The sequence below is a fragment of the Pleurodeles waltl genome, chromosome 6 (assembly GCF_031143425.1).
Source record: "Pleurodeles waltl isolate 20211129_DDA chromosome 6, aPleWal1.hap1.20221129, whole genome shotgun sequence".
In the NCBI taxonomy this organism is placed as follows: Eukaryota; Metazoa; Chordata; class Amphibia; order Caudata; family Salamandridae; genus Pleurodeles; species Pleurodeles waltl.
The window spans coordinates 230,677,105-230,695,427 of NC_090445.1; the positions used below are offsets into that span (position 1 = coordinate 230,677,105).

The 18,323-nt window shown below is 43.7% G+C and overlaps 1 protein-coding gene across 1 annotated transcript in view; it reads left to right on the forward strand.

The window, feature by feature from the left end:
* MYO1D (myosin ID) overlaps positions 1-18,323 on the forward strand; it is a 422,174-nt gene that overhangs the window by 141,175 nt on the left and 262,676 nt on the right. Inside the window, exons 2-4 of the mRNA XM_069237971.1 lie at positions 4,590-4,798; positions 8,827-8,920; positions 9,148-9,313. Of these exons, the coding sequence (XP_069094072.1) occupies positions 4,590-4,798; positions 8,827-8,920; positions 9,148-9,313 (469 nt within the window). The remainder of the gene's footprint in view (positions 1-4,589; positions 4,799-8,826; positions 8,921-9,147; positions 9,314-18,323) is intronic.

The window sequence follows — 18,323 nt, forward strand, 5'->3', positions numbered from 1 at the left end:
TCCTTATTTTAGATGCAAATATCAATAATTCAAAAAACCCAGTTCATATCATTTGTTTTAATTAGTACAGGATCAGTCCCTACCAATAATAGCATGTTGTTTTGCCAAATAAAGTCTAAGGCAATTTTTATTCCAGTTTTTATCCAATTTTTATTCATTTGTTTTTTTATGGTCTGGACTGATTGATCTGCCACACAATTGTTCAACTTTCAACAAAGGGAAAACTATCTGCATGTTTATTTCCCCAAGTATTAAAAGATACCCTGAATCGACACAACAGATCATGTAAATGCTGGATGTAAATATTGAATTAAAGATGCGTTAGACCTGGCATCCGGGGTCTTACCCAAGACTTTTTGCTTTTACCTCCTGTTTTGTTGCTGTATCTTTTTTTTAGCACTGGGACTCTGAGCACTTTACCACTGCTAATTACTACTAAAGTGCATGTGCTTCTCCCCTAAAACATAGTAACATTGGTATTTCCACAATTGGCATATTCAGTTCATATGCAAGTCCCTTGTACAGTAGTGTACCATATACCCAGGGCCTGTAAATTGAATGCTACTAGTGGGCCTGCAGCACTGATTGTGCCACCCACTTGATGAGTAGCCTTGTAAAACTGTCTCAGGACTGCCACTGCAGATCCTGCGTGTGCAGTTTCACAGCCACCGGGACTTGGCATTTAAAACCTTTTGCCAAGCCCTATAATTCCCCTTTTCTTACATGTAAGTCACCACTAAGGTCAGCCCTAGGTGGCCCATAGGGCAGGGTACCATGTAAGAAGTGGGCAGGGACGTGTACCTTTAAGTTTTTCATGTCTTAGTACTGAAATGCTCCTAAAGTCATTTTTCATTACTGTGAGGCCTGCCCCTCTCATAGGCCAGAATTGGGTATTCCTTATAATATCTTTAAGCTGTAATTCCTGATCGGAGAGGAGTAGCTGCATCATGTTTAGTACCATTGGAATGGTAAGAAAGTGGACATTTCTCTGCATTCTCTGCCCTGTGTGCCTACAGCCTATATCCAGTACACGTCTGGTGTGGGCTAGGTGACAGATCCACTTATGCATTCCCTTCAGACACCGACAACCCAGGATGCTGTGCATTCATCTGCATACTGAAGGGTCTTCCTGGGGAGAGGTTAGGGAGGGATCCCACTTACATCTCAAAGGGTAGTGACCAGAGCCCACACAAAGGTGCTGATTACCTCCCATTGGCCATCTGGAGCCGAGGCTGACCTGAAAGGGGAGCCTGTGCACTTCACAGGAATTCTTTGTAGAAATCTCCCACATCAAAGGCACTTTCTGGTATAAGTACTGGGCCTCTTGACCCACTAAGCTATACACTACTGGACTAAGAAGAAACTCTGCTGGAGTAAAGGCTGCTGCACCAGGAGGATTGACATTCTGCTGTGACTGACTGGTCCCTGGAACTGCTGACCTGCTGTGTTTTGCCCTGCTGACCTTCCCCCTGCAACAAGAACGAACAAGCAGCTCAAGAGTGTCCCCAAGTGCCTGTTGACTGACTCCCCCTGCACTGGTCTGAGGCCGCAGGTAGGCAGTAACCTCACCTGCCTCCCTACCGGTGTCTGCAGCGCTGCCCTAGTGCTGTGAGCTGAGCGCCTTAAGGGAGCGTGACAGCGGAGGCACCCGCAAGTTCAGCTCGGCCTAAATGCCCACAACCACCCGCTTGTGACTAAGGAGGACCACACCTTCCCTGCACGGAGTACTTGGAAGGCAGTGCATTGCAACAGGTGGGCCGCACTCTTGTCCAAAACTCTGTTTGCTGCTCACCCCCTTCAATCCTGCCTGCTGCAGAGGCGTGTGTCCGTGTGAGGGACCTGCCGAATAGTCCGATCCCGTCCTCGACGCATGGCACACTCCCCCGCCGGCAACCAGGATTTTCCTCAGCTCGTGGCTGTGGGAGCAGTTCTTTTGTGATTGGACCCAAGTTATCCCAGGGAGATTACTCAGCGCTCCTTGCCAGTGAGCAATACTACTGCATCTCTCCTAATAGGGGGCCTGGTTTCTTCAATCACCATTTACGGGGCATTCTTTGGCAGTACCACAAAGGCCCTAAATCGAGCTCTGCACACTTGGAGTCTGCTTAATTGCCCTTCTGTGCAACTGTGTTTTGAATTATAGCGTGAACTCATCCCAGGATCATATTTATTGCTGTAGCTTAATATTGACTGGAACAAATTTATTTTAATATCTAATTCCTAAACTGTTCATTGGGTTTTTATCATATTGGTCTTATTTTAATCAGATAAACCTCATCTATTTTTCTAAACCAGTGTGGTGTCTTTTTGTGGTGTTACTATTGTGTCACTCAGCCTGCCAGCCCTGTTGCAAGCTACGGGAGGATGAGCACAGGTTAATTTAGTATGTTTATCTGACTTGCCCTGACTAGGATTGTGATCCCTACTTGGTCAGGGTGCGTACCTCTGTCAACTAGAGACCCAATTTCTAAGAAGATGCAACAGAAAGTATCTTTGTGGTACCCTGCGTGTTGGCGACTGAGTTTAAGATCTGTCTCATAGTTATTCTAAATAGTAAAATATTGTGCTTGAGAGTGGCAAAGGTGTTATTGATGGAAAGGAGGCAGTAAAAAGGCAAAACAAATCCACATTTTATTTAAATAAATACCAAAACATCGTATCATTGCAATTGTTGCCTTCCAAAACTCTGAATAGGTGATACGTATTTGGCCTAGTAAATACCTCAGCCCAGCTTATTGGTTTTTACTCAGTGCAGTAAATACCATAATATTTACCTCTGAGAGTGCAGTACCCTCAAGGGAAGGATAGAAGCAACTGCGGCCTCAAATCCAGTATTTGCTTTCGATGACCTACAGAGAAGTGCAGTAGTTATTTATGGTCTCAGATGGAGAACAACAAATGTTGCACTTAATTACAGTAGAGTTGATTAGCCGGGTTGTCTTGCCAAGTTTATGGACAATTGCAACCCGCCCACTTTACCTATGACTAAGGGGGTGATTCTAACTTCAGCGGGCGGCGGAGTCCGCCCGCCAAAGTTCCCCCACCAAAATACCGCTCCGCGGTCGAAAGACCGCTGAGGGTATTTTGGGATTTTCCCTGGGCTGGCGGGCGGCCGCCAAAAGGCCGCCCGCCAGCCCAGGGCAAATCAACCTTCCAACTAAGATGGCGGCTCAGAATTGAGCCGGCGGAGTGGGAAGGTGCGACGGGTGCAGTTGCACCCGTCGCGTATTTCCGTGTCTGCTAGGCAGACACTGAAATACTTTGTGGGGCCCTCTTACGGGGGCCCCTGCCGTGCCCATGCCATTGGCATGGGCACGGCAGGGGCCCCCAGGGGCCCCGCGGCACCCCCTACTGCCATCCTGTTCCTGGCGGGCGAACCGCCAGGAACAGGATGGCGGTAGGGGGTGTCAGAATCCCCCATGGCGGCGCAGCAAGCTGCGCCGCCATGGGGGATTCTAAGGGCAGCGGTAAACCGGCGGGAGACCGCCGGTTTACCCTTTCTGACCGCGGCCAAACCGCCGCGGTCAGAATGCCCTGCGGGGCATCGCTGGTCTGTCGGCGGTGCTCCCGCCGACCCTGGCCCCGGCGGTCTGAGACCGCCGGGGTTAGAATGAGGGCCTAAGTCTGTAAATATCAGGAATTGCTACACAATGTGAAAGCACTGATGAATTAACCAAGCCGCCAATGGCAATGATTCCTATTGATGAAAGATGCTGATGAAAACTGATAATGTGTGATGATGGATACCTGCAGAAAGGACTAAATAGCATAAGTTTGTCTTTTTAACAAAAGCAGAACGACATGTCCACCAGTTCAGGTGAAATCAATTGTTGACAACAAAATGATAAATTAGGAAACAATATATGTGTAGTACATATATGCAATATTTTTGATTAACTACAAGTCATTGCTGGTGGGTTGCCATATGCTGGAATGCTCTATGGTATGTGTAACTGAACAATAATAGCGATGACCATCTATGTAGGTAATACCACGAACTGAATTGTCTGCTGGCTTTTAAACTATTGGTTTAAAAATCATTAGTATGAATATTAGTCACGTCAATGATACTTATTTGTTTGAGCTCACAAGCATCAAAGGCAGAGTCAGCCCTACTGGACTTCAAATGTGACCAAGAGGTTACTCAGGTATCCAGTCATAATCTCGAAACATTGACTTCTTAAACCCTTCTTAATTTTCCATCACAGACCGTGATACGATTTGGTTTATGGAGATCGATTGCCCTGTCATGCGTAACAGAGTTGGGTTGTGTGCTGTATGAGTGGCAAAATAAGAATAATTAGACAAATTCAGAGGCCAAGATCCTGACCTACAAAGGTTTGACAATGCTAGTGTCAACCATTGTCCCCAAAATTATAGGATTAGATTTGGAGTGATATATTAGCCCAGTAAAACTAAAAGTGCGAAGTGATTTTTACATGGAGCACAAAAAATATGCAATGGGAACGTTGTGGAATGTTGAGATATTTGTGGGAGGTATTACAGCCTCTTTTATCGTACAGTCACCTTGCAGGATGTTTTCACTCTGATTCTTTTCTTCGCTCACCTCTTGCTTGGTCTTCCTGCAGATTTGAAAGGGGGCGCATTTACACTTTCATTGGGGAGGTGGTTGTCTCAGTCAACCCCTACAAGACCCTGAACATCTATGATCGGGAAACCATTGAGCAGTACAAGGGTCGTGAACTGTACGAGCGCCCTCCACACCTCTTCGCCATCGCCGATGCTGCCTACAAGGCCATGAAGAGGAGGTGCCAGGATACCTGCATAGTCATTTCAGGTAGGTGGCTGTGCAAGTCTTACTCGGGAAGAGGAGTGCATGCCTCTGCCTCAGTGTTATGTTCAGGAATATTTTTGTTCAGACGTGTCATGGTGCAGAGGAAAAGTGGAAAAAAGCAACTTGGACACTGGTAGTGAACAACCAAGTTTTCATTTCTTTATGAAAACAAGGCACTGACAGAGACTTTCAGCAATACAAGCTACACAAGGATGATGAGACCATTCACACAAAATGACCATCTACCTCATCAGAGAACAGTAACCTATAGGGGTGCAATATCTATCTCCCAATGGATGGAACCAGAAAGGTGTAAGATACTTCTCTGCGTAGAATGAACCCCTGGGTTGTAAGATCCATAAATATAGACAAGCCCAGACATGGAAAACCTATCAACTTATAGAGTAATCACAGATATGGAAAGCCCTTGTACTCATAGACTAACACCAGGCACAGAAGGCCCATCTACTCATAGCCTAAAACCAACATGTAAGCCCCAGTTGCTAGACAGGTCCCAGGCATGGAATACCCATCTACTCATAGCTTAACACCAGGCATGTAAGCCCCAATTCCTGATAGACATGCCCCAGGCACAGAAAACCCATCTACTCCTAGCCTATCACAAGGCATGTAAGCCCCATTTACTGATATATGTGCCCCAGGCATGAAAGACCAGTTTACTCATAGCCTAACACCGGGCATTTAACCCCATTTATTGATATACATGCCCCAGGCATAGCAGACCCATCTACACATAGACCAAACACAGTATGACAGACCCATCTACTCATTGCCTAACACCTGGCATGTAAGGCCAATTTACTGATAGACAGCAGCCAGGTGTGGAAGACGCATCTACTCCTAGACCAACCACAGCATGACTGACTCATCTAGTCATAGCCTAACACCTGGCATGTAAGACCCATCTACTGATAGACAGGTCCCAGGCATGGAAGACCCATCTGCTCATAGACTAACCCCAGGCATGGAAGACCTTCTAGTCACAGACTATCCCCAGGCATGGAAGACCTTCTACTCATAGACTAACCCTAGGCATGCAAGACCTTATACTCACAGACTAACCACAGGCATAGAAGAACCATGTACTTCTACACCAGCTGCAGGCGTGGAATAGCCATCTACGTATACACTAATCCCATTCATGAAAGATACATTTACTCATAGACTAACTCTAGGCATGGAAGACCAAAGTACTTGTGCATTAGCCATGGGCATGATTTATCAGTCTAGTCATAGACTAACCCCAGACATGAAAGATCCATCTACTTATATTAGGTGTAAAATACTCATCTACTCAAAGGCTAGCCCGAGGCACAGGCATTGAACACGCATGTACACACAGACTCCACGGAGAGTCCCTCACTTAATAAACTGACTCCAAGTAATTGATCTGGTCTACTCAAAGACCAGGCTTCTGGGTTGGGAGACCCATTTCATCATTTAATGAAATCCAATGGGAATGCTAAAAGACTGAACTGACTAGATAGAAGGACACACATTTTCATGGGGCGAACCCTCAGCATGGACGTTTTATCTCCTGCATCTGCCCCTCTATACCAGTCATCATGAAATGTTATTTCGTTCTTCTCTTCAACAAGGAGAAACGCCTCAAACACTTCTCACCAATGCTTATCGAATGTTCAGCCAAAGTGGATGCCCTTCTCAGGGAAGTGAGATCTCTTATGGCTGTCCTGAGTAACACATATTCTATTGTATTGTCTCTTGAAGTGAAGAAAATCCGTGCATCATGTGCATGGTCCACTTGACCAAAGAATAGCAAAAAACTTCACACATGCAGAACAACAATCACCTCACCAAGAACTACACTGAAATCCAACTACGGGATTACAAAGGAAAAGCCACAGCAACTTTCAAAGAGATTTCGTCCTTCCTCATCATTGCAAGCAAAAGGATCAGAGCTACATCTTGTAATAACAAGAGTTAACCATAACAAAGTGGTTGAAATTAAATTTCCTGCGGCCAGCCTTACCTGACTGCAGGTCAGTTGTAATGTATGATCTTGAAACTGCCAATCTGATTATGTCCAATAACCTAAACCTTTTATTCCTTACTAAACATGAATAAAATGATCACCATCCTTGTTTGCTCTGAGAAAGCCACAGTAGGTAGATATTATTCACTAAGACTACATTACATCTATTAAGTGGAAATCAAAACTATTGACCGACCCCACCCCCCCCCATTCCAAAAATAATTAGTAACTATTAATTTGGTCTCCCCTAGGAAGAATATCTTTCCTGGGGACTTCTGCCTACATTGGTGAGATCAAATACATTGTTACAGCTGTCTTCAACTCTACTTAGTGACTATAGACAAGTCTGCCCTAATTCTACTTCAAAAAGCTTTATTTTAGACAACCAAATTGCTAAAGGCTGAAAACATTAGATTAAGATATCGATCCTTGTCAGTTGGTTGGATAACTTTACCCCATTCCCCATGACCTGGCCCAATGCAAAGGAGCGGACCAAAACAATGGGATCAGAGATTGTATTAACATTGGTGCTACCCCCATAGCTGATAACAAAGCATTATCTGCCATGTCTAAGAAATGAAGAAAGAGGCGACGTTCATCAGAGGAGTTCAGCGATGAAGTTCAATAGTGTTAGGGGGTCTTGGGGGAAGACCTGCATTAAAAATCGCATTGATCTATTTTGGATGCAGGTATGTGATTACATTATGAGGTACCATTGACTTCTACATCTGATTGGCACCTTGCACTTTGTATACCTCTTGCGTTTCACATTATTTGACACTGGGAATTATATTGCACTGTTGACATATTTCTCCTCTCGAGATGCATGTTTAGATTGCACCTAGGTGGGAACAATTTTATTGTGTTTTGGGTTGATATAATGTAGAGCTATATATCTGTGATTTTCATTTTTTTCAGTAATTTTGCACTGAACATGGATGCTGTAACCTCAGTCTAACATGGTGACATCTCTATCATTATGTCATCAAATGAAAGGGCACATGATCACCCCCAAACTATATTTTCTATCAATCCCCGACCTTTGCCTATGATTTTGGTACATATCCAACCCTTGCCTATGATTTTTGTGTTTTACCAATTGCCATGTAGAATTTTGGTGTAGCACTGATTCTCTCATATAAGTTTGTTGCTTCGTTGACCTTCGTGACCGTGATAAATTGAGGCCAGATTTGAATCTTGTTGAATGGACTGAGGTCCACAGCCACAGTGTCCTGTCCTCACCCCTGTTGGACCACCCTCCTCATGGGGAACAGGGTCAAGACTGTATGGCTGGGACCAAACTGGGGTTGCGTGGTGAGAAAAAAATAAACAATGGATTAAACCAAGATCTTTGTGACAGGGGGTGAATGTTTGAATTGTTCAGCATTCTGTCCATCATCTGTTCTTGTTGCATTTGTTGCCCTAAGTAGGAAGGGTATGCCCAGACGTGGGTCCCGTGCTCACTGCGCCACTGGATTTAAGGTGGCCTGGCTGATGAAGGGTGATACCCTGAAACCGGTCCTAGGATGCTTGTTTCCGGTCCAGGGATAACCTGACTTGGCAGTTCGGGCTGGACTGTTCACAAGGGGAACAGGGTCAAGACTGATTTGCATATGGCTGGGTCCAAACTGAGGTGGCGTGGTGAGCGAAAAAACGATGGATTAAATCCAGATCTTTGTGACTGAGGGTAATGTTTGCATTGTTCAGCATTCCATCCATCATCTGTTCTTTTTGCATCAGGTTGAACTCCAACCTGTTACAAATTCCTCTCTGCTTCCAGAATCTTTGAATTTGATTCCAAAGATCAGAGGCAACCAGTGCAGATAGTGCAAGATGGGAGATCATTAGTCAATTCAAGGAACTAGTTTCTGTAGCCGACCAGTAGCGTTTTGCACTTCTTAGACATAAAGGATCTCTGTAAAAGGGCTTGCCAACACCATGCTTTTTCTCTAATGGAAAAAAACCTTGGTAGAGTTTTCTCTAACCACAGCCTGGTCATTTTTTCTTTTTCTCACAGGAGAAAGTGGAGCCGGTAAAACAGAGGCCAGCAAGTACATAATGCAATACATTGCGGCCATTACCAACCCCAGCCAGAGGGCCGAGGTGGAGAGGTAAGAGTAATGAGACATTTGCTATATTCACATAATGTATGGATGTAACTATCTTGACTCGAACAACTACTATGGTGTGTATCTATTGGACTATAAATGGCTCAAGAGCCCCGTTATTATCACAATTGTACCTCTGTGCTCCCTTTTATGGCTGAGCTTTATAAAGTGTACTGTAATGGTCTCTTGGTCACTCTAAACATCTCACCATTTCCATGTCTGTGCTCCAGGGTGAAGAACATGCTGCTCAAATCCAACTGTGTGCTAGAGGCCTTTGGGAATGCCAAGACCAACCGCAATGATAACTCCAGCCGTTTTGGCAAATACATGGATATAAACTTTGATTTCAAAGGAGACCCAATCGGGGGACACATCAGTAACTACTTGCTGGAAAAGGTACGGTGCCATAGTCTCTGGGGATAGTAAGGTGGGAGGTCTCCAGGGGATGGCAGGATGAGCTGACCTTTGGCAGATGATAAGGATGGGTGATTTTAAGTTGAAGGAGCAGGTGAATTGATAGAAGAAATGAAAGTGAGTGATTTATACTGCACAAGAGACACATGCTATGATAAGGATGCCTTTCTCCTGTGAAGCTCAGTGTTGTGTGTACAGCTTATGTTTTTTAATTTGCCAACATATTGCCGTAGCTTTGCTCTTCAGCACTGGAGTGCCTATCTTGAACCGAGTGGGTATGTTGCCTGCTGGAGAGCAGCTCTCTTGAATTGTGATTATAGATACTGATGACCCACTACTAAATACTGTGGCAGTCTGCCTTTGAAGTGCTTTACCATGCTGACGCTGAACACAATTCCTACCTCTTAGGGTATCTGTCTGTGTCTGACGGCAACTTGGAAGTGGTGGGGCTGCGTGTCTGGGATTCACCCAGTGATCAGTGCCCCCTCAGTGCTATTGTTGATTTACCAGGAACAGAACGTATGCTCAATGGAGAGGTGAACCGGCTTCTCAGAAAGTATGTGACTCACCAAATAACAGCCTTCCATTAATTTGGCCAAATGAAGCATGCTCTACCCAAGTAGTAAACCGGCTAGGAGCATGGATCAAGGAGGATTATCCCGTCGATCAACAAATTACAATGGTAGAGAAGAATACGGACTGTCATCTCAAGCTTCTGAGAAAGGTGTCCTGGCTGCTCTAGATTCCCGACCTCATGTACGAACTAACTAGACCCTTGGTGTTACAGTCTTAACTACTGTAACATTGTTTTCATTAGATCCCCCAAGAAAGCACTTGCAAAGGTACAGAATTTATGAACTGAAGCAGCAAGACTTTAAATAAATCAGAGCACAGTTTCCCAGCCATAGAATCAAATGTAACCCTTGCACCATCTTCAAAGCTTGGGAGTGCCTGGGCCCCAAATACGTCTAGCAGCCAGTCACATCCATTGTATCCTGCTGGAAGTTGAGTTTTGACAACGTAAATCTCATTTTACAGGCCAGGTTTAACTTTAAGAAGCATGGAGAGAGAGTAAACCCAGTTCTCAGTGTTCAACTCTGGAACTTGATGTGCCCAGACATCGTGAACATCACTAGCCTGACAGTGCCTTAGGAAAAATTTAAAACGTCTGTTCAAAGAAGCTTCTCATTCCTACTAGATGTTCTTATGGGACTACCCTCCACCATCCTATACAAATATGGCCCCTGGAGAATGCAACACAAGCTGGTGTTGAAGCTCTCAACTGAGTAACCCTCTGGTGCTCTCTTAACCGCTATCCATGGATCCCCTGAGCTGGGAAAATGTACAGGGCAAGTCAAGTACCACATTCACCACAATAAATAAATAAATATTTGAAAATGCGCTGGCCACTGCTGTTCAGCACCAAGGGAATGTATGCCTGAACTTTCAGAGTCCCTTTCCCGCCCAGTGTTAATGTGGCAAACTCCTTATTCTACAGAGGACAAAAGAAATGTGAGCCCAGGGGGTAAACATCTAGAGCACGGATAGAGAAGCCAGAAGCACTCTGTTTATGGGCAATATTTGTGGAAAGGGGTATAATGGGCACTGGTTATTGTCAGTGCTTAATGGTCATTGTAGTGTGGTGTTGATGACCTCTAGCAAGTGCCCCTGATTGGCATTAGGGGCAGTGTATGTGCAGTGTTGTGTGGCACCGATAAGATTATTTGACATGCATATTTAAAATGTAAAGAGATTTGATGAAGCCACGTTTTTATCAAGTGCTCTGTTTCAGCATTTACATTGTAATGGAAAAATGAGATTTGCAAATAGCACCACAGCATGAACTGTGGTCTGTGCCAACATTCCTCCTCAAGACATAGCTTTTACACTAGACCCGTGTGTACGAGGACTTGAGATGTGATGCAGTCCTGTGCTGAGGTGGGTGTCTGTCAGGTGGAAAGAAGAATGCCAGGACAACTAAATTCAAAGCATGTAGCAGTATTTATACCACATCAAACCCCGTAGGGGAAGAAAGAAAATGCCTGCATCACAAAATGGGAAGACAAATATGGTACATGGAAATCACTGAAAAATAACAAGTACCCTCCTCGTGTACAATTTGTTGAGGACAGCAATTGATCACTGACCCTTCCAGACCATATTTTTGTTTATGGCAAGTTTTGTTTATGGACATCCACATCTGGTGTTCCCTGTGTTGACTGTCTGTGGGTTTGATGGTAGTACTTCTGCCACTGCTTCCTGTAATGTTAAGTTCATGCATCTGCATTGCATTGCCAGGTGTTAGGCCTTGGTGAGGTGTTGGTGGTTGCAGTATTCGCTTGCACCTAATGAAGCCTTCTGCTACTCGCTTGTCATTGGCTCTGCTTTGTCCTTCTCTTTACTGGTGACAGGTTTTGTTCAGAGCACCAGCTTTCCACTGTCAGCGCCCATTTCTCCTCATCATTTCTGCAATTTCTGTCGGTCATCCTCTAAGCTTTATGCTGTCTGGAACTGACCGAGAGCTGCTGCACGCCTCCGTTGCATCACTTGTCTATACTGGTTGCTGCTGCCCTTTCCTTCGCAATGCTGGATCTGGACTTCCCGTGTAATGGTCAGGCAAGTCAGGCATTGCTGGTGCAACTACCTGTAACATTGACGTCCCGTGTCACATCACGTCCATTGCGGGGGCCAGTTTGTTGCATGGCTCACTGTTGTTAAGTAATACAACGAGGAACAGAGATTTAAGGAAGTCAGCTGGTATTATTGTCGGAAAACCGCTACTTATCGACTGTGCTTGTAGCACATATCTGTCTATAACAGTGGTAGGCGTATTTATTCATTACTGTGGGAGTGCTATATAAACTTTTTGCATTGTCGTTTTTTAGACACTTCCTTAACAAAGAATATAGAAGGCATATTTGCCCTCCAAGGTTCTTGATAATGCCGGGTACTTCTCATTAGATTAGACAAGGTGGAAAGAGGTGTTTGAGCCATGTGAGGAGGGGCTGCAACAAACCTGTAGTTCTTGAAACGCTGGATGAATATGGCTCAGTATTAAAAATGTTAGACAAAAGGTTTTCTCCAACTAGAAATGTTATTCTGAAAAGAATTACAGTTCTTACTAAGAGCAGAGCAACCTGGGGACGTATTGGTGATTTTGTTGCTTCTTCAGGAACATTGTCAAGCACGGGTAACTTCTGCAATTTAAAGGATTACATTATTCTTCATAAATTATTAGAGAAGGCCAGCAAAAAAAAAAACTGAAGGCCAGACTGCTGTCAATGGATACTCCAGACCTTGAGACTGCTCTAAGGTTTTGGAGTGTAGAGGACTCAGAAGCTTATTTCATGGAAGTAACGTCACCAGCAGATGCACTGTTCTGCAAGGAAGTGGGAGCTCAACGTGGTTAATTCACCGAGAAACTGTAAAAAAAAAAAAAATCACAGCAGTGAACTTAGTAACCAAGAAGAGAACAGAAGAGACACCGACAACAGACATTGTTTCAGATACGATAATCATACCCACAGTAGTTCAGCTAAGAATTGACCTCCTTTATCTCTGATGGGTTTCAGATGCAGCTGCAAGGGACAATTGTAGTATTGCATTGGTACTGCGTGTCGGTACTCTGGGACTCATAAAACTGTGGTGTCCAAACAGGGTAATGAATGTGAGAGGAGTGGCAGTAATGAGTTTATCGTTTGTGTTTCCGAGAGAGGAGCATGTGGGCGTAGAACTTGTGAACAAGTGTCTTTAGTGGGAGAAGGGAAGCCCCATATTAAAATGTTCTACTTAATGTGGTAGAGGTACGAGTGATGGCTGAGTCAGTCCCCATTCACTTAAAGTGTTTTAAACGAAAACCCAGCCATTGGCTTTGATAAACTAAAAGTTAATGATATTTACATGTAAACGGAAACTTTGAAATTTTGAGTAAATCAGATGCCATTTCAAACTTTGACGGAAATAATGCCCCGGCTATCATTTATATTGCCAAGGAGAGATTGAATATGTTGTGGTGAAACAACCAAGGTGAACCACATAGTGTTGGATCCTAACCACCCTGACCTAGTTGTATCAGAAAAACAAATGTGAGGAGGAAGTTATATCAATTGTTGGAACAGATCTGATACAAATGAGTGGGTACACATGTTCCCTGAAGTTTTCTTCAGACTCATTGGCTAGATTAAAGGGTTTTCAGTAAAGGATTATTTTGAGGGAGGGTGCCACACCTATTATGCTCAATGTATACAGTGTACCATTGTGTCTCAGAAGCGAACTGTGGAAGGAATTGGAGAAGTCATGTAAGCTACTCATCATTGAACCTAGACAGAGTTCTAGTCTGCAAGGGTAATAGATCACTTAGATTATGTGTTGACTAACGCAAGCTCAACCATAATATTTGGGGTTGACCGTGAACCTTTGCCTAATATTTCAGAGAAATTATGTACATTGAAAAAGGCAGTCAGATTCACCACTCTTGAAATGTCTACTGCACATCACCAGGTGGTACTAAGTGATGATTCCAAGCATCTCACTTCTTTGTGATATCAGAGGGTGCCTTTTGCAGCAGGTGCATGCCGTTTGGATTAGTGTTTGCATCCTCAGTGTACCAAAGGGTCATGAGATTGATGTTTAAGGATGTGAAAGTTGTGCTGCATTTTCTTGATGGAAGACATCTAAATGTATGACAGGGATGTAAAAGAACCTAGGGTCAGATGTAGCAAAGGGTTTTACCCATTCTATGTCTATGGGAAAATGTGTTCGTACATATGGCCCCTAATTCCAGACACAAGGAGAGTTTACAAATCCTAAGGAGCTATGGTTTAACTCTTGATTTTAATAAGTGTAATTTGTAGGAAAGGTTGTGAATTATTTCTGGCATCACATCACACATGGAGGTGTAGAACCAAAAATGAAGATTTTAAAAGCCATTGACTAAGTTTAAACTCTAGTTGACTAGGAGAAACTGAAATCCTTCAACGGATTGATTGAATTTTACTCAGAGTTTGTTCCACATTTTGTTGAGTAAACATTTCCATAGGGGAAGTTGCATATGAAAGGATGACTTGTAAGTGTGGAACAATGACAGTCGGAGTGCTGTGGAGAAAGTGTATGCAGATATTGTGGGAGCGTGTGTAGATACTGTGGGAGTGATCCATTCAGGCGCGGCTCATGGGAGGGAAAAGGGGCAGCGGGAGGGTGGGGACCAATAAAATAAATAATAATAAAAATAAAACTTACCTTTTTTCCGTGGCGCTCCATCTGCTCTGCTCTCCTCTGTCGTTGCAGGCAGAGGCTCCCAGCCTGCCCTGTGGCCAGTCTTCACGCTGCTCATAGGAGCGTTCGGATTGGCTGCGAGCGCCCAGCCAGGGAGCTCCCAGGCAGACTGGGAGCCTGTGCTTGCTCTTCTCAACCCAGCAACTGTGTTGCTGGGTTGGAGAGAGCCTACCGCGCATGTATGTTTGGCGGGCCCAAGATGGCCGGCCAAACATACATACGCACGGAGGGGGAGGGCTGTGCACTCCCTCTCCATCCCCATCATGGCCCGACCACTTTTTAAGTAAAAACATTATAAACTGAGTTTATTATGTGTTTACTATAAATGTTTTGGAGCTCCTGCTGCCGGCGAGGGGGTCGGGGAGGGAGGTGCCCCGGGATCCCTTTGAAACCATTTGATACACACGATGATAGCATCATTATAACAGATGCCAGCAATGCTGGATTAAGAGCTGTGCTCATGCAAAAGAGGTGTAAGGATAGAGAGGAAGGGGTGTCTTTCGCTTCTAGAACACATTGTGGTGCAGAAACTACATACACTTCCATAGAAAGGGAGGTGCTGGCATTGTGATGGAGTGCACAGCGTCACTGGACGTTCAGTCGGGGGGTACTGTTTACCTTCCTCACTGATCACAAACGTTATTTGTTAAGCACGAAATGGTATGGAAAAGCCATACTGAGAATAGCCTGATGGCGATTTTGCTTGAAGTAATATAACTATAAAATTGAATCTGTCCTTGGAAAAAAATATGATAGCTGACTTTCTTTCTTGCATGCTTAGCAACTTGCATGACAATGTGGAGATGATGTGCACAGCTAGTCTCCTTCCTCCTGTCATGGATAGAGACTTATGTGAAAAGAGTGTGGAATGCGTTGGCAGAAGATGCAACTTTGAAAATACTCAGGTCATGGGTTGTGAATGGCTGGCCGATTGTGAGGGGTTCCAGAGTTCACAGCCTGTTTTACATTTACATAAGAGTTAACTTGTGAAGAAGGCCATTTATGCTGATTTGAAAAACTGGCAGTGCTGCTTAAATTAAGAAATAATGTTTTGTAATTGGCACATTAAGGTCATGGGGGGGATCCGGGTCATAAAACGCGGAGTTGAAGCCAGTCCAACACCCTCATGAGGGTTAATGATGCAAGTAGCATCTACTGTACACGAGACCTAATTATTCTGCTAGGGAGCACTTTTCTTTATTAGCGACGAAGACGGAGTGTGGCCTGACGCTGTGGAAGACAACCCACAAAGGCTGGATACCTTACAAAGTGATCAGCTCAGGCTGGTGCCTGCACAGATCTTCGCTTTTAACACATCCAGTGCCCGGATCCGCCTCCCCAGCCATGGCTGAAATTGATCATCTTCACTGAGACTTGCCATGTGCGTATAAGTGCCAGTGCTAGATCCCGAAATTGGTGTGTAGCAGTGTTTTGACAGAGGAGGGAGACAATGGTGACCTGGTACTAATAGTTGTGAGGGGTTTGCATGATACTGTGTTTGATACTGTGGGAAATTTTGTTCCATGGCCATTGCTTTTCTGTACCCTGTAACCATCTAGGGGTGCAGTAGGTGCTTTGTACTGGTGTGAAATGCCTGTTCCTCATGCCCATTACATCTCATACTCCTGGAGCAACCCTGCTCATGCTTTGCACTTATCACCAAATGTGGTGAAGTGGGGATGCATCACTGGGTCAGCCCATGTACATGCTGCGGCTGGAGAGGGGCAGAATGCTTGCACATTAAAGCTCTAATATGGAACACCTACTGTTGGTATATTCTTACGTGGACCAGTTTTAAGCGTGCATGGTGATTGGCTCCACTTATGGGGAGTGCATGGAGGCTGGCTTCTGTGTGAGGGTAAGCATTTAAGTCAGGAACTTACTCTTGCTTAGAAGCGTGGATGGGTGCAGTTGGGGGGGGGGGGGGTAATTTTACTCTTTTTTATGATTGCTCCAAGAATTTAGGCTGATGAGGATGGATAAATTAACGTAGTAGTACATCCTTTGGTCGAAACCTTGAAGTGTTCATTACGTGATTGGCCCATCTTTCTATTAATTTAGTTCAGCTCTTCAGCCTCAACCACGATAAAACTTCACAACTCATGAGAACTGACAGACATGCTCGATTGACCATGCTTCTCCAAAGTATCACACCAGACTGATCTGTGAGGGATGTGTTTAGAAAGTCATACCACAGGCCACCGAAAGACTCTTCCATGCAATACTGTTGGCTTAGTGTATGCTAAGCAAGTCCCAGTTAATAATACCAGCAACAATAACAGTATCTAGTGCTACACTGTGCTGAGCCTTTTTGGTGGTCGGCAAATCAATTTTAATAATCTTCTACAGATAAAAGGGGAACTCAGTAAGCATGTGGGTTTGGTTAACTCATGCTATTACTAAATGTTTTACTGGGCAAAAATCAAGTATTCACATTTTTTATTCATCCATTATACAAAAGTATTATTGTCAGCACAAAATTATTACTTTGATATATTAACTATCAGAAAATCTGCTGAACATTAATGCTCAGGTGTAAAGATGAATATAAGTTGCATTCTACACACACACCTATATGTATTTATATGATTTTATTTGTAGAAGGTAGGAGCACAATCCTAATGTGTGTGTGTGTGTGTGTTAGGAAAAAAAAATCTGATGCTATTGTGTAATATTGACGTAGTGGCTATAAGTTTCATTGGATGGTTATCGATCAACATTTATGCAGTTTCCACTCACCTGAACTAGCATTGTAGCTGAATATTTTCAGCAGGAGGGAAGTTACACTGCCATTGAGACATCCAGGGCCTAGTTTATGGTCTATTCGTTGGCTGGTAAACTTACACTGCCAGTAAGTGGCTCGGTGTCTCATGAGAACAAAATCCATGTGACTGAGTCATTAGCCACAAACTTTTGTTTTGTCATGAGACACTAAAGCGATTTATTGGCAACTCGTTCAAAGCAAAATAATTCAACTTTGAAGCTAGACAACAAATGGATCCTCCACGAGTTGATACTTGTTAGAGTGCTTCACGTTTCCCAGCACTTGCAAATACCACTTCTGGAAAGAAATCTGCGATGATAGAGACACAACACATCATCTAAAATGGGTAAAGTAGATCATAAACTGAGTAAAGTTGACTTCTCTCCGATTGTATCAAGTATCAGAACTGTAAGAAACTTGCATACAAATAGTTAGAAGCAGATAATTGTTGACTTCAGAAGTGTACATAAGACTTTTTGGCCCCTTTTGTCGTGTTGAAGGCTCTTATATAATAGAAATATTGTTGACAACTATGTACACTTCTGAAAGTACTATTAGTGTAAGACTGATGTAAATGATTAACTATACATTGTTTACAGAATACACTGGAACAGCAATCACATTGAGTGCTTAGGACTGTAGACATTTCATTTTTTGATCTATTGGATATCAGTGTGTTTTTCGTGTTTAATTGCTGCTATAGGATCTAGTTATTTTTTATAATGTAGTCATTTGGTAATAGGCATGTGCTCTAATGTTATTATTTGCTGGGGTGTGCAATGAACCAACATTATTCTTTTTATGTCAATCCAGATGCTATTCGGTTTTTCTGACTTTTTGTATATGAGTAAAAAATAAATAAAGAGATTACTTACTGGTCGTAGCCAGTAGGTAAGTTATAGTTAGGCCCTATTTTCCATAGACAGATTTTGTTTTTGTTTTGCTAGTAACTTT